At 41.6% G+C, this 22313-nt stretch overlaps 3 protein-coding genes and 1 long non-coding RNA gene across 8 annotated transcripts in view; 2 read left to right on the forward strand and 2 right to left on the reverse strand.

Moving 5' to 3' along the window:
- LOC109869250 (uncharacterized) overlaps positions 1-5818 on the reverse strand; it is a 21878-nt gene extending 16060 nt beyond the window's left edge. The window contains exon 1 of the long non-coding RNA XR_002252003.2: positions 5726-5818. This is a non-coding gene — a long non-coding RNA (uncharacterized LOC109869250). The remainder of the gene's footprint in view (positions 1-5725) is intronic.
- Positions 4433-14440, forward strand: LOC109869249 (ceramide-1-phosphate transfer protein). 4 transcript variants are annotated; one of them, XM_031803756.1, is made up of 4 exons: positions 4441-4556; positions 5156-5211; positions 5378-5526; positions 9937-14440. In XM_031803756.1, the coding sequence occupies exons 3-4, from the start codon at positions 5393-5395 to the stop codon at positions 10457-10459; spliced, it is 657 nt and encodes a 218-aa protein (XP_031659616.1). In that variant the 5' UTR covers positions 4441-4556; positions 5156-5211; positions 5378-5392; the 3' UTR covers positions 10460-14440. The 4 variants fall into 4 exon arrangements, with proteins under 4 accessions (XP_020314843.1, XP_020314844.1, XP_031659616.1 ...); XM_020459256.2 differs by having other exon boundaries at positions 4446-4556; positions 5159-5211; XM_020459255.2 differs by having other exon boundaries at positions 4435-5211.
- A 430-nt stretch (positions 14441-14870) lies between these two features.
- ubxn10 (UBX domain protein 10) lies at positions 14871-16500 on the forward strand. The gene is made up of 2 exons (XM_020459606.2): positions 14871-14975; positions 15416-16500. The coding sequence occupies exon 2, from the start codon at positions 15454-15456 to the stop codon at positions 16294-16296; it is 843 nt and encodes a 280-aa protein (XP_020315195.1). The 5' UTR covers positions 14871-14975; positions 15416-15453; the 3' UTR covers positions 16297-16500.
- Positions 16494-21457, reverse strand: LOC109869440 (ATP-dependent RNA helicase DDX19A). 2 transcript variants are annotated; one of them, XM_020459604.2, is made up of 12 exons: positions 21206-21457; positions 20789-20858; positions 20633-20683; positions 20401-20536; positions 20136-20228; positions 19779-19905; positions 19390-19504; positions 18960-19137; positions 18489-18726; positions 18215-18377; positions 17862-18053; positions 16494-17769 (listed from the first exon to the last, which is right to left on the reverse strand). In XM_020459604.2, exons 1-12 carry the CDS (start codon positions 21260-21262, stop codon positions 17708-17710), a joined length of 1482 nt encoding a protein of 493 aa, XP_020315193.1. In that variant the 5' UTR covers positions 21263-21457; the 3' UTR covers positions 16494-17707. The 2 variants fall into 2 exon arrangements, with proteins under 2 accessions (XP_020315193.1, XP_020315194.1); XM_020459605.2 differs by having other exon boundaries at positions 19779-19881; positions 21206-21456.
- Positions 21458-22313: the final 856 nt, after the last annotated feature.

The raw sequence follows: 22313 nt of genomic DNA on the forward strand, positions 1-22313 counted from the left end.
ATACAAAACAAATTGGGTCTATGTATTTATTGATTTATAAAGCTAAACAGACTGAAATTCCATATCTACCCTCCCCGAAGACAATCGGTCTAGTTGAGTGGTCCAAACTGTAGAAACGCCTCATAATGTCACTACCTCCCAATGCCGAAAATGGAAATGATACAACCAAGAGCAGGGCAGGTTAAACTACCAACGGTCACAACAAACTTAGGTTCTTATTTCACTCAACACGGTTAAGTACAAGCATATTAAGGTTATAAAATGGTAGAGAAGAATCTAATGATTAGTTGAATGTGATTCATAATGACATAGGGCAATGAAAACTACGTTTAGACATTCATTTATTAGCACCCTCTTGAATTTACCAGTATTTCACTACATTCTAAAGCAGTGAGTGAACTCCTTTTATATTCATATTTCTAAAGGAAGTAGATAAAGAGCCAAAGTCGACTCTCAGTTCCTGGTAAGGTCAGGCGATTTTCTGTGGAACTAGGGCAAAGAAAGACGTGGAGGTGAGGACAAAGTTGAAGAGAGAAGAAACCTCTGAGAGGGGGGCTAGAGGTGTCCATCCCAACAATACTCAAACTGAGGTCTTATCTCATACACACACATCCCTGCCCATGAAGGTTCTGGACTCAGGTTAACACCACGATAACACCAATAGGAGCAACAGACTCAGTTCTTGCCTACCAACAGAGACTGATTGTTTATCCTAGAAATGCAAGGTGACTCCGCCACATTGGAAGGTATAAATATATGCTTGTGTGAATTGTATGCGTGTTTTTGCAGCTGCAAAACCCAGTGTGGCGAATAAATCTATACTGAACCAAAACGATTTAACTGAGTTACAGTTCACATAAGGAAATCAGTCAATTGAATTAAATTAATTTAGCCCTAATCTATGGATTTCACATGACTGGGAATAGCGATATGAATCTATTGGTCAAAGTTACCTTAGAAAAAAGGTCAGTGGATCAGAAAACCAGACCATATCTGGTGTGATCACCATTTGCCTCATGCAGTGTGACACATTTCCTTTGAACAGAGTTGATCAGGCTGTTGATTGTGGCCTGTGGAATGTTATCTGACTCCTCTTCAATGGCTATGCGAAGTTGCTGGATATTGCCGGGAACTGGAACACGCTGTCGTACACATCGATCCAGAGCATCCCAAACATGCTTAATGGGTGACATGTCTGGTGAGTATCCAGGCCATGGAAGAACTGGGACATTTTCAGCTTCGAGGAATTGTGTACAGATCTTTGCTACATGGGGCCGTGCATGCGACATGGGGCCGTGTATTATCATGCTGTCCTTGTGTTATGTAGAAATCTGGGAATCGTCTCTGGAAAGATAACAATGGCACAATAATGGAACATCATAAGGACCAAAAGATTATCTGAATTACACAATGGGACAGTTACATTGAGAATCATGCAGCTACTTACATCATTGAAACCCATGTGCATCCCACAATCAAGCATAATATTTTTCCCCCCAATTGAGACAAGGATGCAGCCGCGGCCAACATCCTGTCCAGCACCTGAGTAGGGACAGATGGACGAGGTATAAACAACATCTCATCCATAATGTTACTGATTTCTTAAACGTGATGGCAACTGACCATTAAGATTGAAAGCCCAGAGCACATGCATAGGATAATCTCCACTACGAACCAAAATTAGCAGTTATTGCATTTTAGTACACCAGAGGTACATTCATTTCCAAAGGAACGTTGCATTTGCCTTGCGGCATTGCATTGCAGAGGCAGTTGCATTGAGTTGTGTGTGGTGCATACGTTGGATTTGTTGAATGTATGCTTCAACCTGCACGTGAATGTTGCACTTCTGTTGCACTTATCCAGATAACTCTGCACTTATCCAGATAATGATGCGTACCATTTTGCGCAAAACACTGTAGGTGTGATCAAGGTGAAAGGAATGTAAACAGCATGTGCATCCAATGCATGCGTAAGGACCAAAGCTAGCGAGCTCTAGCCAGAGAGGTAGAGGCTTCAAGCTTCAAGCCTCGATCACACCGACAGTGTTTTTGCGGAAAGTGGTACACAGCATCATCATCATCTGTATGTGTGCAAGAAAAGTTACACATTCACCTTCTGCTACCATTTCTGTCAAGCCATCTATGCATATGTTCGATACATCCAATCTGTGCACCACACAAGACGTACTGCAACTGCCTCTGCAACGTTCAATTGGAAATGGATGTACTTCTGGTGTACCAAAATGCAATAACACTGTCGGTACTTAGGTAAAAAATACTTTAAAGTACTCGTTTTTTGGGGGGTATTTATTATTGACTACTTTTACTTCACTACATTCCCGAAGAAAAGGTGTATATTGAACTTTTGTTGCACACATATCTAGATTATGCAAAGTACTCTTTTGCGAAAAGACACTGTTGCGTGGTGTAACTGGATCCACAATTGGTCTTCTCCAGCAGGTTGCGTTTTTTCCGCACACCAAGCGATGAGATTTTGTATGGAGCTCAATGAGAGTTGTTTGGATGTTAATGGAGATGGTTTGTTAAAATAGAATGGTAGAAAGCCTTCCATTTTCTCGCATGGAATAGCCCTCATTCCTCAGCACAAGAATAGACTGACGAGTTTCAGAAGAAAGGTCTTTGTTTCTGGCCATTTTGAGCCTGTAATCGAACCCACAAATGCTGATGCTCCAGATACTCAACTAGTCTAAAGAAGGTCAGTTTTATAGCTTCTTTAATCAGGACAACAGTTTTCAGCTATGCTAACATAATTGTAAAGGGTTTTCTAATGATCAATTAGCCTTTTAAAATTATAAACTTGGATTAGCTAACACAATGTGCCATTGGAACACAGGAGTGATGGTTGCTGATAATGGACCTCTGTATGCCCACCCGACTAGCATCACTAACCTGGACGATTCTGACTTAGAATATGTGGACAACTACAAATACCTAGGTGTCTGGCTAGACTGTAAACTCTCCTCACAGACTCATATTAAACATCTCCAATCCAAAATTACATCTAGAATCGGCTATCCTACCGATCCTTGACTTCGGTGATGTCATTTACAAAATAGCTTCCAATACTCTACTCAGCAAACTGGATGCAGTCTATCACAATGCCATATTTTTTGTCACCAAAGCCCCTTATACCACCCACCACTGTGACCTGTATGCTCTAGTCGGCTGGCCCTCGCTACATATTCGTCGCCACTGGCTCCAGGTCATCTATAAGTCTATGCTAGGTAAAGCTCCGCCTTATCTCAGCTCACTGGTCATGATAACAACACCGCCCTGTAGCACGCGCTCTAGCAGGTATATCTCACTGGTCATCCCCAAAGCCAGCCTTTCCTTCCAGTTCTCTGCTGCCAATGACTGGAACGAATTGCAAAAATCGCTGAAGCTGGAGACTTATATTTCCCTCACTAACTTTAAACATCAGCTATCTGAGCAGCTAACCGATCGCTGCAGATGTACATAGCCCATCTGTAAATAGTCCACCCAATCTACCTACCTCATCCCCATATTGTTTTTATTTACTTTTCTGTTCTTTTGCACACCAGTATTTCTACTTGCACATCACATCATCACCACAGTGTTCATTTGCTAAATTGTAATTATTTCGTTACTATGGTCTATTTATTGCCTTACCTCCTCAAGCCATTTGCACACAATGTATATAGACTTTCTTTTTTCTAGTGTTATTGACTGTACGCTTGTTTATTCTATGTGTAACTTTGTGTTGTTGTTTGTGACGCACTGCTTTGCTTTATCTTGGCCAGGTCGCAGTTGTAAATGAGAACTTGTTCTCAACTAGCTTACCTGGTTAAATAAAGAATAACATAAAATGTAGATATTCCATTAAAAAATCTGCTGTTTCCAGCTACAATAGTAATTTACAACATTAACAATGTATACACTCTATTATTTCTGATCAATTTGTTGTTATTTTGATGTACAAAAATTTGCTTTTCTTTCAAAAACAAGGACATTTCTAAGTGACCCCAAACTTTTGAACGGTGGTGTATGTTTCCGTAAGATTGGATTTTTAGCATTTATAGCAATGGTTATCAACTGTAATGCAAGGATGGAACATTAGTCGTAGAACATTGAGGTTGTGGTGGGAGCTGCCGAGAGGTATTTGGTCATGTGAGACTTCACATCAGAAGACTTACAGGATGTGTTAAGTGGTGGTCCCATCCTTTCATGTTGTTGGCCTGAGGTAGGACTAAATAGATTTAAATAGTGGAGTAGGGTGGTGTAATTTTGTATTTTTTTGTGAGTAGTGTTAGATGGTAGGGTATTTACTTATTTTTTCATTCAATGTATAAGGGAGTTGTACTCCAGTCTAGCAGGTGGCGGTAATGCAACATTTTATTGGATGCCAACCGCCGTTAAAGCTCAGCTAAGAAGTAGAGATCGGCCACTAGAGTATCTGGTCTATATAAAATATTATCTGTGTTCTAGCAGATGTCTCTTTCGAATGAGTGTGAAATCAAAGACTGCTTAGAAACGCTGGTGGAATCACAGGTTATAGGAGAGTTAGCTAATCTAGCGGTAAACAACGTGCTCCAAAGTTCGTGGCTAGCTACATTTCTGTATTTTGAAGAATTTTCGATTTAACCAGTGGTGTCACTTATCTTAGGCATCCTGGCTGAGTGTTCAAACTAGAATGGGTCGAAAAGTAGCTGACTAGCTAGTTGTTAACCCTAGCGGCTAAATTATGATGGACAAAGCTTTCCCTGCAAAAAAAGTATTTAGCTCGCTAGATGGCTACAAGAAGCAGTTTTGTTTTAGAAAGATGGGTTAGTAGCGTGTGTTGTTGCTAGCTAGCAGTGGCCCTTACACCAAAGATGGTCTCATTAGCTTATCTGTGTTTATACTGTTTGTTCCAACGCGCTTCACCCATCATTATCGACACCAATTGACGAGTATGTGCAACTGCACTGCAGTACTCACGAACTTTGGACCTGCGCAGGGCCGTTCTCAGTGTTTTGGTCTTCAATAGCTTCATAAACCCCGCACATTATTACAATTTCTCTTTTTAAAATGTGATTTTAATCATAACCCTAAGCACACTGCTAACTGTCTACTTTGTTTTTTGTTATTGCATTTTTTTGCTATTTTGTGGCTGTGGAATCCGACTTTGTTGCTAGAAGCTAGTGGAAACCTAGCTAGTAACGTTACTTCCGTGGGACGACAGAGTTCGCAAGTACGATATTATCAGAATGCAGTTAATTTGTTAGCAATTCTAATAATAACAGGTTATTAAGGATGCCCATATGTTGAATATAAAACATTCATATTAAGATCTGTATTAGCAAGTAAACAATATTGTAGAATTGCTGCACTCATTCATATAATTTTTCGACGTATAGTACTTCCGTGTAGCCATGGCCGATTCTGTTGCAGTAGAGGACCCGAAATTCACATTACAAGAGGTTCTTGACACTTTTAAGTCATGCCTATCTGAAAACAAAGAAGTGTTCCTCGAACATTATGTAGCAGGATGGCTTGGTCTTGTAAGGTAAGTCGTTTAAATCTATGCTAGCCTAGATTCTTAGCTAACTAGGTAGCCCTGGGCTAACATTAAACACACAGCTGGCAAATCATTGAGTGCACATAATCTAGTTATATGTACTAAAAACAAATCTGCTATGTACATTACAGAGATTAACATTAAAGTTGGAATCCTTAGTTGAAACAATAACAAAGCGTTAACCCACCTTTGTTTTGATAAAAAGCTGAGAGATTGGCCTGGAGAAATGTTACCACAATCAAATTCGTAGAAAGAGCTATTTATGCAAGGACTGACCATCCCTGATATTTTTATTTTATTTATTTATTTTACCTTTATTTAACCAGGTAGGCAAGTTGAGAACAAGTTCTCATTTACAATTGCGACCTGGCCAAGATAAAGCAAAGCAGTTCGACAGATAAAACGACACAGAGTTACACATGGAGTAAAAACAAACATACAGTCAATAATGCAGTATAAACAAGTCTATATACAATGTGAGCAAATTAGGTGAGAAGGGAGGTAAAGGCAAAAAAGGCCATGATGGCAAAGTAAATACAATATAGCAAGTAAAATACTGGAATGGTAGTTTTGCAATGGAAGAATGTGCAAAGTAGAAATAAAAAATAATGGGGTGCAAAGGAGCAAAATAAATAAATAAATAAAAATTAAATACAGTTGGGAAAGAGGTAGTTGTTTGGGCTAAATTATAGGTGGGCTGTGTACAGGTGCAGTAATCTGTGAGCTGCTCTGACAGTTGGTGCTTAAAGCTAGTGAGGGAGATAAGTGTTTCCAGTTTCAGAGATTTTTGTAGTTCGTTCCAGTCATTGGCAGCAGAGAACTGGAAGGAGAGGCGGCCAAAGAAAGAATTGGTTTTGGGGGTGACTAGAGAGATATACCTGCTGGAGCGTGTGCTACAGGTGGGAGATGCTATGGTGACCAGCGAGCTGAGATAAGGGGGGACTTTACCTAGCAGGGTCTTGTAGATGACATGGAGCCAGTGGGTTTGGCGACGAGTATGAAGCGAGGGCCAGCCAACGAGAGCGTACAGGTCGCAATGGTGGGTAGTATATGGGGCTTTGGTGATAAAACGGATTGCACTGTGATAGACTGCATCCAATTTGTTGAGTAGGGTATTGGAGGCTATTTTGTAAATGACATCGCCAAAGTCGAGGATTGGTAGGATGGTCAGTTTTACAAGGGTATGTTTGGCAGCATGAGTGAAGGATGCTTTGTTGCGAAATAGGAAGCCAATTCTAGATTTGACTTTGGATTGGAGATGTTTGATATGGGTCTGGAAGGAGAGTTTACAGTCTAACCAGACACCTAAGTATTTGTAGTTGTCCACGTATTCTAAGTCAGAGCCGTCCAGAGTAGTGATGTTGGACAGGCGGGTAGGTGCAGGTAGCGATCGGTTGAAGAGCATGCATTTAGTTTTACTTGTATTTAAGAGCAATTGGAGGCCACGGAAGGAGAGTTGTATGGCATTGAAGCTTGATTCTTCAAGAATCAATGGGTATATATCGTAAATTAATGATATATTTACAAAAAAAAATGGATGTAGCAACTAAGGACTCTGGCTTTAAGTGTTGCCCTATTGCCTGGGGCAAGTGAAGGGAGTAGTCGCACAAGTTGAGCCTGCTCTGAGATTGCACCATTGTGCATGTTAATTTAAAAAAAGACAAAATAACCAAAATGCAAAGAATTCCATTAGCCTAAAACTGATCTTTCTGGACCCTCACCATTGTTTAAGTGAAAGACAGACAATGTATGGTATTTATAGACAGGTTGGTTGTAACAGACGGGGTTGGCGTAGACTTGATAACATGTAAACTGTATTTAGTCTCCAAATGTTTATTGAAAACACACATTTTGACAATGAGCAGTTGTTTCTCAAATATATCTTTACAGTTGTTGGTTAGCTAGCTAGCAAATTTGAGCCATATTGGCATATACATGACATCAGTCAAAACAAGACATGGTATCAATAATAAGCTACGAGCTGAAATGAGCCATCTACTATTTCCTACATGGCAGCTTTTTGTCATTGATGCTTGCTATCTGACCATTCAGAATCATAAGAACGCATGCCACATCAATGCGCACGCATAATTTTCGTGATGTCAGCCAACCCGGGCAAGTTGAGCCTGCACTGAGATTTTTTTATTTACTGATAGCAACACAAATACAAAATCTCAGTACTGATCTTAATGGTTCCTTGATGTCAACCCCTGAAATTATTCTGGTTGTCTCAATATGAAGATAGGAAACACTGTCACCATTGATAAATCCACTATAATTGAGAATTTCAATAAGCATTTTACTATGGCTGGCCATGCTTTCCACCTGACTACCCCTACCCCGGTCAACAGCACTGCACCCCCCACAGCAACTCACCCAAGCCTTCTCCCAAATCCAGTCAGCTGATGTTCTGAAAGAGCTACAAAATCTGGACCCCTACAAATCAGCCGGGCTAGACAATCTGGACCCTTTCTTTCTAAAAACGAAATTGTTGCAACCCCTATTTACTAACCTGTTCAACCTCTCTTTCGTGTCGTCTGAGATTCCCAAAGATTGGAAAGCAGCTGCGGTCATCCCCCTCTTCAAAGGGGGGGACACTCTTGACCCAAACTGCTACCTATATCTATCCTACCCAGCCTTTCTAAGGTCTTCGAAAGCCAAGTCAACAAACAGATTACCGACCATTTCGAATCCCACCATACCTTCTATGCTATGCAATCTGGTTTCAGAGCTGGTCATGGGTGCACCTCAGCCACGCTCAAGGTCCTAAACGATATCTTAACCGCCATCGATAAGAAACAATACTGTGCAGCTGTATTCATTGACCTGGCCAAGGCTTTCGACTCTGTCAATCACCACATCCTCATCGGCAGACTCGATAGCCTTGGTTTCTCATATGATTGCTTCGCCTGGTTCACCAACTATTTCTCTGATAGAGTTCAGTGTGTCAAATCGGAGGGCCTGTTGTCCGGGCCTCTGGCAGTTTCTATGGGGGTACCACAGGGTTCAATTTTTGGACCGACTCTCTTCTCTGTATACATCAATGATGTTGCTCTTGCTGCTGGTGAGTCTCTGATCCATCTCTATGCAGATGACACCATTCTGTATACTTCTGGCTCTTCTTTGGACTCTGTGTTAACAACCCTCCAGACGAGCTTCAATGCCATACAACTCTCCTTCCGTGGCCTCCAATTGCTCTTAAATACAAGTAAAACTACAAGTAAAACTACGCATGCTCTTCAACCAATCGCTGCCTGCACCTGCCCGCCCGTCCAACATCACTACTCTGGACGGTTCTGACTTAGAATATGTGGACAACTACAAATACCTAGGTGACTGGTTAGTCCTTCCAGACTCACATCAAACATTTCCAATCCAAAGTTAAATCTAATATTTCGCAACAAAGCCTCCTTCACTCATGCTGCTAAACATACCCTTGTAAAACTGACCATCCTACCGATCCTCGACTTCGGCGACGTCATTTACAAAATAGCCTCCAATACCCTACTCAATAAATTGGATGCAGTCTATCACAGTGCCATCCGTTTTGTCACCAAAGCTCCATATACTACCCACCACTGCGACCTGTACGCCCTCGTTGGCTGGCCCTCGCTTCATACTCGTCGCTAAACCCACTGGCTCCAGGTCATCTACAAGACCCTGCTAGGTGAAGTCCCCCCTTATCTCACCTCGCTGGTCACCATAGCAGCACCCACCTGTAGCACTCGCTCCAGCAGGTATATCTCTCTGGTCACTCCCAAAACCAATTCTTACTTTGGCCGCCTCTCCTTCCAGTTCTCTGCTGCCAATGACTGGAACGAACTGAAAAAATCTCAAACTGGAAACACTTATCCCCCTCACTAGCTTTAAGCACCAGCTGTCAGAGCAGCTCACAGATTACTGCACCTGTACATAGCCCTTCTATAATATAGCCCAAACAACTACCTCTCTCCCTACTGTATTGATTTATTTTGCTCCTTTGCACCCCATTACTTCTATCTCTACTTTGCACATTCTTCCAATGCAAATCTACCATTCGTGTTTGGTTTTTTTACTTGCTACATTGTATTTACTACACCACCATGGCCTTTTTTGCCTTTACCTCCCTTATCTCACCTCATTTGCTCACATTGTATATAGACTTATTTTTCTACTGTATTATTGACTGTATGTTTGTTTTACTCCATGTGTAACTCTGTGTCGTTGTACCTGTCGAACTGCTTTGCTTTATCTTGGCCAGGTTGCAATTGTAAATTAGAACTTGTTCTCAACTTGCCTACCTGGTTAAATAAAGGTAAAATAAAAAAATATATAGAGCCATTTAGTATAATGAAATATTTGAAGACTCTTCCAATAAAAAAACGTGTGTTAAATGTGTTTATTGTCCTTTGTATCCAGATTCATGAACAGCCTGGGGAGTGTGTTCTCCTTCATCGCCAAGGATGCTGTCAACAAGATCCAAATCCTGATCAACCATCTGAACGGTGAGAATGGGGCCCACTACGTCACTGTCCAGTCTATGGTCAAATACGAACTGGACAACCAACTGGTGGACCTGACTAAGAGGGGCAGCTTCCCCGAGTCCGGCTGTCGCACCCTACTGAGGCTTCACCGTGCCCTGCGCTGGCTGGAGCTCTTTCTCGAACGGCTGCGCACCAGCACTGAGGAAAGCAAGACCTCTGTCATGTGCTCTGAGGCCTATAATGAGTCCCTCTCCCAACACCATGCATGGATCATCCGCAAGGCTGCCGGTACAGCTTTCTGGGCTCTCCCAGGGCGTGCTACGTTCTTTGATGTGATGAATGTAGGTACCCCAGAGCAGGTAGTGGCCATGCTAGGGGATGCCCTGCCGCTCATCTCTGAGGTGTACCAAGTGACAGAGGACCTCTATGCCCAGAACAATATATTGGACTTGCCCTAGTAGGCAGGAAGTACTGTAGTAGTAGTTGCCTGATGGTCCCAGATCTGTGTGTGTCATCTTGCCAACTCCAATGCAATTGTTTGTAAGAGTTGGCAAGACAGCATAAATAGATCGGAGACCACCAGGCTACTGTAGGCCTCGTAGTCCAACCAGCACATCAATGCTGGCAAGCTGTGCTGCTCCTTATTGTTTCTTGGTGACAATTTCTGGTGTATGGAGATGGGTGTATTACTGTATGTACATTATTATGTAATAAGGCAGCATTACCCATATATTTATTTCTAATTAGAATTGTGAAATGGGATTTCTATGGCATTCAGTGCTGTTTTTGTGTAACACATCTCTTTGCATTTCAGTCTCTCCTTAATTTATTTAAGCATGTATCAGTTTTTAGCGCTCAAAGTAGGTTTTGTATTACGGGAAGAGTATGTATTCATTGCAAATGCAATAGCATATTTTTAGGTTGTATGTTGGTCTTGTCTAATCTAAAGATATACATGTCCATAATTGTCGCCCCACAATGAAATTGGGGAGGGGACGGTGGATCTGTCTCTGTCCGTTAGTACGTTCATTCGTCACACGTGATATCTCGGACCGCACTGGCCCAATTTTGACAAATCGACAGCAATTTTGTGGAATGATGCGTCTTGCCATAGAAATCGGGCATTTACAAAATTACACTGATTATCCAGATGGCGTGTGACAAAGGAACTGCAGCCCATTGTTCAGATGGGTTAAATGGAAACTGAAAACCTGAGACTGACTGTCTATAACTTTTTACGTAGTCGTAATATTAACCCCTGCAGAATTAAGCATTTCTTGAAGTAAACTGATACACCAAGTGTACACTTTGACTCGGGAACAGGAGTGGAGAAATATGATTGGTTTAGTTCAGCGTCTTGAGAGAATGCAAATGTGAAGTCTGTAGAGGTGCCATCTTTATCAGCATCATAAAAGCTGATGGATGTATATTTTATGTGGTTGAAATACTAAGTCGAATGGAAATCTTATCAGAAACATGTTGGGTTGTTTTCACAGCTTTCTATTTCCTTACAACTGGTTAAACTGATGTCATTTGGACATTCTGCCCAGTAAATCTTTCCCATTTTTTTTGTTCTTGCATTTTCTCCCCGGTCCCTAAATGTCTTTGCTCTGTGAAAGAAGCAGAGATGACAGGGAGAACTTTACCGTTGTCAACTAAATTCAAGCAATCATTCTATCATTTCTACAATTCTGGTGAGCAAGGGTTTATTTAGGGTGTGTTTGTAAATTCACTGGCAGTGCCAGAGTGCGATCTTAAATTCAGAGCATTGTCAGATAGTCGGTTCACAAATTCAGAGCGCTTCCCTCTCGGAGTGTTCAGAGCGCTTCCGTCTCGGAGTGTTCAGAGCGCTTCCCTCTCGGAGTGTTCAGAGTGCACACTGAATGCTCTGGCCGAGAAGTAGGGTTGATCCAAACATTCTGACCTCACAACGGCACCCAATCTAACTGGCTAAAGTTGGTTAGCTTGCTAGCTACTTCCAGACACATGACAACACCTCACTCTGACCATTTTACTTAGCCCTTGCAGAGCTGGTTAGGCTGTTTTCATGTTATCTAGAGCATTGGTGACTAACTGTGCTGCTGGCAACAATTTAATTACGTTTGTTTTGCTGACGTTTACTGACACCCCTTACAAAAAAAGATTGCCGTATAACTGCAGTATGTTGCAAATACTGCGTCCAAAATAACATGTTTTTTATAACTGCAGTATATCTGCAGTTACAGTGCAGTGTATTGCAGTTATTACTGCATCCAAAATACCACAGTCAGCTAGTTACTACGCTTTTACTGCAGTTTCAAAACTGTAATCTTTATTTGGAAGAGACCGATCATATTCAACGGGAGTTGTGCATTCTTAAATTCATCAGTTATTCTGCACTCAGGCATACTCAGAGTAGTGCTCTGAAATCTTAGTAGATAGCCAGAGTGAATTTACCAACTCACCCTTAGTGTTCTAGGGCAACATATAATGACAGAAGAGAGGTTGCATGTAGGCCTATCTAAATATAGGCAAGTTACCTAACAAATAGCCTACCAAAATGTCTGAAATTATAAGCAGGAACATAACTAAATTAGGCACACAAAAAAATCCTCCACCTCTTGTCAAAAATGTATTCTGTGGTCTGACTGTAGCCTACAGGGCATCTTCTATATTTGCTGGTTTGCGGGCCACAGATTTTCACTTTAACACACATAGTCAGTGGTTGCAGATGGGTTATTAGCAATTGTGGGTAGGTACGTAAACAGCTGAATAAACTTCTGAATCGTGCACCATTATCAGATACCACTGGCTGATTTTTGAGGAAACGTGGGTGAATGATGAGTCTTTCCCAGTGGCGGTCAGTGCCGTTTAAGATGAGGGAGGACAAATGTTTTTCATGAGCATGGCCTTATTTCTATTACAGGATATTGGATGACTAATTCATATTCCATTCACCTAGTTCAATGTAACAGCGATAGGTTTAGACTACTACATGATACTCAAATTTTCCCTATACCCATCATGAGGTTGCTACAACCTAGCCTATGAATGAAAGTTTACAACGTAGGTGCACACAGGTCGAGCGACATAGGGTGTCATAATTAGTCCAACAGTTGCAAATGAGTTTCTATTGGACAAATTCAGGTATGTTTATCCCTATTTGCTTCCATTTAAGAAACGTTTTTCAACAGAATTGGCTGAATGAATACACCCCTGATAATGTGTAAACACATCACTTTCATAACAGCCACGTTGTATTCCTTTTCGCATCTCTCCTCCTCTCACCTCTTCCCTTTGTTGTGGACTTCAATGCACAACACATCAGCTGTATGTGACCAGGTGGAAAAAACCTTTGTAAGCCAAACCGCTACACACAGCCTACATCATTGTCACCATATTAGCTAAAGTAATGTCATAGTCTGCATAGATAATAGAACTAACGCGTTTGTAAACCCGGCAGGCAGTAACGCTACAGTGTACGGTCAGTGAGCAGTTACGTCAACGAGGCCCTGATGGCAATAAATTAGTAATACCAAAAGCTTACCTTACCTTACCTGGAGAATTTTTTTTTAAAACAACTTGGAGTTCCAGTGTTAGGTTGGAAAGTCATAGCCAGCTAGCTAACATAGCATCACTCTGTTTGAGCAGGGTGTTTCAGTAGGCTAAACTAGAGCCAGCTGCATTTGCTAGCAAAGTAAGTGATTCTGAAAGTGGGGGAAAATAACAATCTCTATTTTTCTATTGCTTCCCCTTAATTTGATAAACTGTTCCAACTATTGTCTTTCTCTCTCTTTGAGTTAATTACTCACCCCATTGTATACACTGCAGTGCTAGCTAGCTGTAGCTTATGCTTTCAGTACTAGATTAATTCTCTGATCCTTTGATTGGGTGGACAACATGTCAGTTCATGCTGCAAGAGCTCTGATAGGCTGGTGGATGTCCTCTGGGAGTTGTCATAATTACTGTAAGTCTATGGAAGGGGGTGAGAACCATGAGCCTCCTAGGTTTTGTACTGAAGTCAATGTACCCAGAGGAGCACGGAAGCTAGCTGTCCCCCGGCTACACCATGGTACTATCCTACAGAGTACTGTTGAGGCTACTGTAGACTTTTGCAAAATAATGTTTTAATCAATTATTTGGTGATGTGATTATATTTAGTATAGTTTTATCTAAAAATGATAACTTTTTAAATGTTTTACAATTTACATTTTTCTGAAATTCACTGAGGAGGATGGTCTTCCCGTTCATCCTCTGAGGAGCCTCCTCTGGTTTTGCCTTAGAAGTCTTGTTATTTACAAAATTACACTGATTGGCCCAAGGGGGGTGGATGACATTTACTGTTGCCTTGTTTATTGTTTAAAATATGTACCACTTAATCTTACAGTTTTTCATTTTTTCTGTTGACTATGAATGAAATGATAAATTAAACACAAAGTCTAGACTTTGTCTTTGTTCTATTTCTGCAGTGATTTATGTTTCTTCATAATTGTGTCATGGTGTTATATAACCTAAGAATGAAGATGGATATTAGCGTTAAATCTAGTGCAATGTTTCAAATACAATTTTCATAATGCAAAACATGTCTGTCTGGAGTACAATTCCAAAATTACAGGAACTTTCAATAAATTATCTGGTATCCCCAAAGTCTCGGTTGGAGGATTCCCTGAATCCGGAGGGAATAAACAGGAAATACGGAATCAGGATCGTCTACTCAGGATTTACGAGAACCAGGGAATTTATTGAAAGTTCCTGAAATCTTGCAACCCTAGTCTGGAGCAGTGTGATTAGAAATGGAATAGATACGACTGATGCTGCACGCTCATTGACTTGCACCAGGGGGCAGCTTTGTTGCTGTGTGAGGCTAGCAGCGTTGTCAAGGTAACCATAGCTGTATCGGTAACTTGAGTTACACTGCCTGCTGAAGAAGCTTGAAAACTTCCCTCGAGTGTTGACAAGCAAAAAAAGAGACTGATCTATCAGCTGAAATGCAAGGTATGCTGCATATGCTTGTTAGTATTCTTATCGTGCACTATCTGTAATTCTAGTGGCAAGTATATTCCCTCTTTGTCACCTACTTGGATCTGACAGCTTAGTTACCTAACGTTAATTTGGTAACGTTAACTGGTCAACAAGGAAATCAAACGGAAGACATTTTCTGTCATTGGCATTTCAAGATTAGTAAACTTTCAAGCTGGCCAGGGCTCTCAAAAAGGGTGGCCAGTCTCCTTAACAGCTACTGGGTATGAAGACTTTTGAGCCAACCCTGATGAGCAGACAGTAACATAACTTTCAGCAAGGATGTAACAAAAGCCTGCACACCCAGAGGCTCTCAGCAAGAATGCCATTCACAGTGTGACTATGATGAGACAGAGAATGTCACAGAATAGCTATTACATTTATATTTCAGTTCTCTCTTATCTCCCATCTTTTAGAGTTGAGTCACATCTAAAACATTCAACTGCTGTGGAGAATGCATTTGACCAGGCCAAAGTCCTCAAAAGGGCGTAGTCGACCCAACCTGAGCCACACGCCAAACATGGATGTGGCTGACAGCTTCCACAACACACCACTGATCCCGAAGCCTCCTTCAATGGGCTACGACAGGTCAGATCGTTGCCTCCGCTCCCGCTCTCAATCCCTCTTCAGGCAGGGCAGCCAGCTGAGCGTGAAACAAGACCCAGACTACCTAGATACTGTTCCCAAGGTACCCTCTCTTCCCTTCCCTTGGAACAAATACAAGCCCCTCCCCTCTATTGAGAAGAAGACGTCAGAGGAGGGTGTCTCTTTGAGGGGCATGGAGGAGAAGACATCCAAGCTCAATCTGTCCGACAGCCTCATTGTCCAGGCTCGGCAAGGGCACGGGGAGCATCAGCTGTCCTCAGTGAGGACCCGAGCAGAATCCCAGAGCAACCCGGAGATAGGCAACGTGTCAGAGGTGCTTTGCAAGGTCTGCCCCACTCCCAACCTCAACGTGATGGCCACAACCCCAGAGGCAGAAAGCCCACCAGTATTCTCCCCTGGCACTCCTGATCCTTTGAGCTTACTCCTTGCCATCCGGGCTCCGTGTGGTAGGAGGTTTGAGTACCACTTCCTACCCACAGACACCCTACTGACGGTGCTTGCCAGTGCAGAGGCCATGTATGGGGCCAGATATGAGCATGGTTACATTGAGATCGTGGATGGCTACATTAAGAGTGTTGTGGATAGACCCCTCCGAAGGACATTCACAGACCTGAACATGACTTTGGCCCAATGTGACATCTTAAATAGATCAGTACTGTGCATCTTTCAGGAGGATATGGACTCTGCCTGAACTCAAGATGGATGACACAGTATAACAACAAACATTAAAGTTATGACAAGTAGGCCTATATATTATATTAACAATGAAGCCATATGTTTTTAGAGGAAAGAGTGCTTGTTTCCATTGTAAAGAGGAGCTTAGGAAGGTGTGTTTTGCATTCAAGGTAATTCACAGCCACTGTGCCACAGAATAAGCCCAGACAGACATACTTTAAGTAATCTTTATTACAACCACCATTTAGAAATGACAAAACCAAAAAAAGTGCAGAAAGTATAAGAGAAGAGATTCAGCAGAGGCTATTTTAGCTTTCATAGCCAAGGTAAACACTCTAAACTCTTTAGTTCAAGCAGTCCAAATATAAATCATATTCACTGGAGGTAGAAAATGAAACAATTCAATGGTGTTTTGCTCAATAAAGCTTTTCCTCTTGAAATAGATCTAATATTTATTCCTAACAACTTAGGTATATTCCATACAATATTATTTTACTTGGTAAAAGTGACCAACTTCTGTCAGGTGACAGAATAAGCTTGAATGTGACTGAACAAAACTTGTTTCCACTGAAACAACCTCCCGCAATAGAGATTTGCAGAACCTATTGGGGAAAAAAATTAAATAGAGGGAGCAACTGCTCCAATACTTGCAGTATTACTACAATGGAATCTTTGGATTATTGTGAGGCACACATCTAAACAATCAAGAATGTATTTAGTGTTGTGATCCTGAAATGCTTTATATCACTTGAGGATTGTTAGTCTAGACTGATCATGAGTTGCCTGCCTTCTCATTAATAAGGAATGGACATTTCTCCAGTTTGGGTACTACTTCCCATTTGCTCAACTTCAAATCACATTTACCTTCCACTAGTATTATTCTATAAGAAAAGGGTTTTTAAGACCAATCAGCACAGCAAACTTCCCCCATTCTAACAATTGCAAAGTCTTGTTTGATTCAATATATTGTATATTGCTAACAACCAATGGCTACCTATACATGCCTCAGAGAGACTTCAAGATCTAGAGGTTAAAATATTAGTTTAGTGCAACCACTCAATAAAATAAAATATATAGCAACTGAACACCAACCATAATGCTAATAGTATCAATGAAGGTATCCTGCTTTTGTCAGATTTTACTTTTCATTGCAGGTTATGAGAATTAGGTTAAGGTTAGGAAAAGGGTTAGGGTTCGCTAAAATACAAAAAATTTCAACTTTTGACATCCCTCCTAGCCATGACCTCTCTTTGGTATGAACTATTGTCCTGAAAATGCTTTGCATTTAAGGCATGGCTAACAGCTGTAATTTAATGTAAACATTCAAATAAATCCTTAAAGTGACAAGTCCAAAAGCCCAAATTAGTTAATAGTCCAAACTGCATAAATAGTTGCATTAAATGATTAGTGATCAAGGTTAGCAGCATCTAGTTGCTGATTTTCTCGATTTCATCGAGATCATCGGTGTCAAGCTTGTTGATCTTCTTATCTATGAAAAAAAAAAAAGGAAATTATTAGAACATTGTCTTATAGATCAAAATGTACAACCTTGTGACGACTTCTAGAAACAGAGTGACGTACTGAAATGTTCCTCGATTTGGTTGAGAATGTTCATGCTGTGTTTGCTGTCAATCATATTGACTGCAAGGCCCCTCTTGCCGAAACGTCCTGTGCGACCAATCCGGTGAAGGTATGTCTCGTTGTCAGCGTTTCCATCTTTGTCCATGGGCAGGTCAAAATTTATCACCACAGAAACTTGCTCAACATCAATGCCTATCAATAGAAAAAGAGAGAAAAAAACATGCCCGCCCTTATGCCTATTCAATGTACAAAAAAAAATATATAGAATTAAAAATGAATTAAACACTCATCCTCACCCTCCTACTTGGGATAAATGGTACCATTAATCTAGCTTTCAATGACAGTCTTTATACCTCTGGAGCATACATTGGTGGTCACCAGGACTTTCTCCTTGCCCTCCCTGAAGCGTTCGATGATGGTCGCTCTCTGTTCCACAGTCATCTCCCCACTCAGCAGCGCCACCACATGGCCCTCCTTGGTCAGCTCTGCAGCCAGCCAGCCAGCTGTCCTTCGGGTCTAGGGGCAAAGAAGTCTACCTTATTTCTTTACTTCATTAGTTTATGTACCGTATCAAATCAAATCCCTCAGAGAATTCCTTCAATCCTAGGATAAGTTGAGGATACTCACGTGACAGAAGATCATAGCTTGGGCGATGGTGATGGCGCCGTAGATATTACAGAGTGCTGTAAACTTTTCCTCCTTGTCGCTGCAAAGCACATAATACTGCTTGATGGTGTCCAGAGTCTCCTCTTCACGTTTCAGCTTGATGATGTTGGGATCTGGCACAACCCTCTCAGCAAACTTCCACACGGAGTCCTCAAAGGTGGCAGAGAACAGCAGCATCTGACATTCCTTTGGCAACATTCTGAATGGGGGAATGAAATGTCCTTATATAACCAGACTGTTACGCTGTTATTGAGTCGAATAGCATCTGAAAATCATCAGCGGTCATTAAGAGCCCTTTTACAGGTGTCTGTAAACAAAGTTAAATGGCAGCACTTGTGATTACTGGCCTGCAAGATGAACTTGTTTCGTATCACTTAAGTTCTGCTAGATGAGAGTACTGTGCATTTACAACTTTCTATATGGAGAACTCACCTTTGGATCCGGATGCTCTGGTCCTGGTGACCCTGTGTGGCGATCATGACATCAGCCTCGTCCAGGACAAAGACGCTGATCTTCTTGGGGTTGATGATCTTCAGTTTGGAGCACCAGTCCAAGACCGTGCCAGGTGTCCCGATGACAATCTGCTCCTGAAGCTTCGCCCCTCGGTCCACTGCTCAACACCCAGAGACAAACAGGACAGTTAATGATATTGTTACAATGATGCTTTTCATCAGCATCTTATATTTACAGAACATCAACTCTATAATACACGTGTGGCATTTTCTTAATTGACAGTTATGCTTTCGACATGAAATTTGTGAGAGCACTGGCAGTGACCTACCATTTCCCCGTGAAATTAGGCACCCAAACATTACAGGTTGTATTCAAAATAAATACAAAGTAGGAATGTTTTGAGACTTACATTTATTGCCACGAATGGCATATGCCAATTTCACCTCAGGATAGAATTTCCCCATCTGCTCAATGACTTTACCAGTCTGCAAAGCTAGCTCGTACGTTGGGGCAATGCAAAGACACTGAGGGGGCAAAATAAGAAGTTTCAGTAATAAGAGGCTTCCATCTACAAAATAAACAAAAGCAACACATTGTGATAGATGTTCTCTAAACTAAGACAATTTCCTGTAACTCTGATCTGTAGGTGCTCTTAATAAAACAACCCATAAACATCCACCTAAAGAGCAAACTCTTTCTGACCTTACTGATTACCTGACCTCTTGAAGTCTAACCTCTCTCATAGCATGACTAATGCTAATGGACCATAGCATTGCTGAAGATGGAGATGCCACTCACCTGTGCCCATTTGTTAGTTGGGTCGACATGGCTGAGCATGGCCAGCACGAAGGCAGCTGTTTTACCTGTACCGGACTGTGATTGGGCAATCAGGTTCTGAGGTCTGGAACCAGAGGGATAATACACGCTGAAGAGAGATTAATGGGGGACTAAAAGAAGGTAGATTCCATTAATTTCACATAAAAAATTCAATCAAACAACTATATTACTGTGTACATAGACAATGGTTAACAACTAGCTTGACTACATCTGACAAAGTGGAAATGAAATGTGTAACCTCAGAACACGCATCACAACACCTTCGTATGTCCAGAATATCTAGGCTATTTCCTCTGTTATTGATAAATGGGTACTCACGGCTCTGCCAGCATCATGGGCAGGGCATTCTCCTGGATCTTAGAGGGTCTGTTGAAGCCCATGTCATACACTCCCTTCAGCAGCTTATCTTTCCTGAGATGGATGTACAATTATTATTTTTTTAAAGCAGAGGCCACGAAAAGGACAACATATAATAAAAGTCTGACCAAACAACACCACACAATGCCACAAAAAAATACACTGTATAATCTAGGCTTAATGTGAGGTGTAAGCAATGTTGAATTTGAAATCAGATATCACTTACAGCCTCAGCTCTTCAAATGTCTTGACCGAGTAAAGAGGAGAGTTGGGATCCCTCTGAAGAACCTCTACTTGATTGGTAGTGTTCACAAGGCTGGTGTGGATCATCTTATTCAACAATGACTGGGCCGCTTTGTCCTCTAAAAGACAAGAGTGACAGGTGAATGACCTGTCCGACGACACTAATTGAATGGAGACATGACAGGGAGATGAGAATAAACGCTAAGAATTCACACCTTTTTCCTCCCCGTCTACGTTGGTGCCATTCTCCACTTGCTTTGTGGTACCTGGCAGAAAAACAAACTCATCACATAATTTTATCACAAAAATGTAATGGACAATACATGGAAGAATATCAAGAGCAAATGTTTGATTGGCATCAGTGGTTTTACCCTTTTTTGCCTTATTAGGTGCAGCATCACCTCCACCTCGAGGTAGAGATCTTATCACCAAGGAGCCGAACTGGTAAGAGAAAAAAAAAAGTTTTATTAGTACGCAAATATCTCGTCTCAGAATGAAAGCTTCCCCTCATAAAATCTTGGCAAGCAAGTGTCAAATTCTACCAACAACAAAGCCATGACAAACACAGCTACAGTCAATGGCAGTGCTTTCAAAAGGTGTGTCAGTAAGTGGAACCAGCACATGGTATGCTAAAGTAATAATTCGGCCACAAATTGCCCCAGTTGCAGTTGGCGGGGCTCGCAAACTAGCAGCATAAAGTTAGATACTTTTCGTAAAGCTGAGAATATAGCTGTCTAGCTAATTATACCATGCTAGCTAAACTTGCTAGCCTATACATTTAAACTTACTGAGTCAGTCGTAGCTTCCTGTTTATCGACAGCAAGGGCCCAAGAGTCAGTAGCCATGATTAACCTTTAATGTATATTATTTTAGAACAAGTTTCCGAAGTTTTATCTACATAAACGATGCAATCAAGCTGGGCGTCGAAAGAGATGCTGCCTGCCAAGCCAAAGAAGCTACCACTGAAGCGCACCGGCTCTAGCTAGCTCAGCTGCATTCATTCCGATGGAAACTCGGAAGTGGAATTCTGAGTTCCAATCAACTTTGTTTTACCCCAAAATGTGTTTGTGTAGGAGGTGGTTTAAAATGAGCAATACCACAGACTATATTGGAATAATACAATCTTTATCAGATAAGCAAGGTTGGCTATTTTTTACTTGTCAGTTTAAACTATTGTTTATTGTTTGTTAATCGTTAACATATCACAGCTATAAATGATATGTCATTTCTATCTAATTTGATATGGTTTATTATTTTTGATTCGTCATCTGGACCCAGACAAATTGAGTAGGAGGAGAAGAGACTATGGATGTCCTGATCGGTCCTAATGAAAGTGACCCAGCCAGGTAGAGACCTGACAGTCCACATCACTCTCTCTCTCACACACACACACACACACACACACACACACACACACACACACACACACACACACACACACACACACACACACACACACACACAGATTAAAAGAGGAAAGAGAGAGGGGGGTTATGGCCAGCATTATGCTAATTTAATTGAGGAGCGGATGCAGCTTCAGCCAATACCCTCCACCCACATACAACCCCCTCCCTCATGCCAACCAAAATGTCTTTTAAGATGCCAGTAGAACTCTATATCGATTGTCATGGTTACCTCCTCAGTGGAAAAAAATTATAGGTGGATCAGACTAACACTACCCACATTAGAATAAAAACATTATAGGCTTTCCAATAAACCAGAGACAGAGCACTTGTCAGCGATGGTGAGTGGGAAGGTTGATGCCTGCCCTGGGTGGAGGCAAGAGAGACATGCTTTATGCCCCCCCCCCCCCCCCCCCCCCCCCCACTAGTGCTCCATGCCTGGTGCTGCATTTCATCTATCTAGTCTGATCCCCCAGCTATCAAAAAGGATCCA

The sequence above is a fragment of the Oncorhynchus kisutch genome, linkage group LG24 (assembly GCF_002021735.2).
Source record: "Oncorhynchus kisutch isolate 150728-3 linkage group LG24, Okis_V2, whole genome shotgun sequence".
Classification (NCBI taxonomy): Eukaryota; Metazoa; Chordata; class Actinopteri; order Salmoniformes; family Salmonidae; genus Oncorhynchus; species Oncorhynchus kisutch.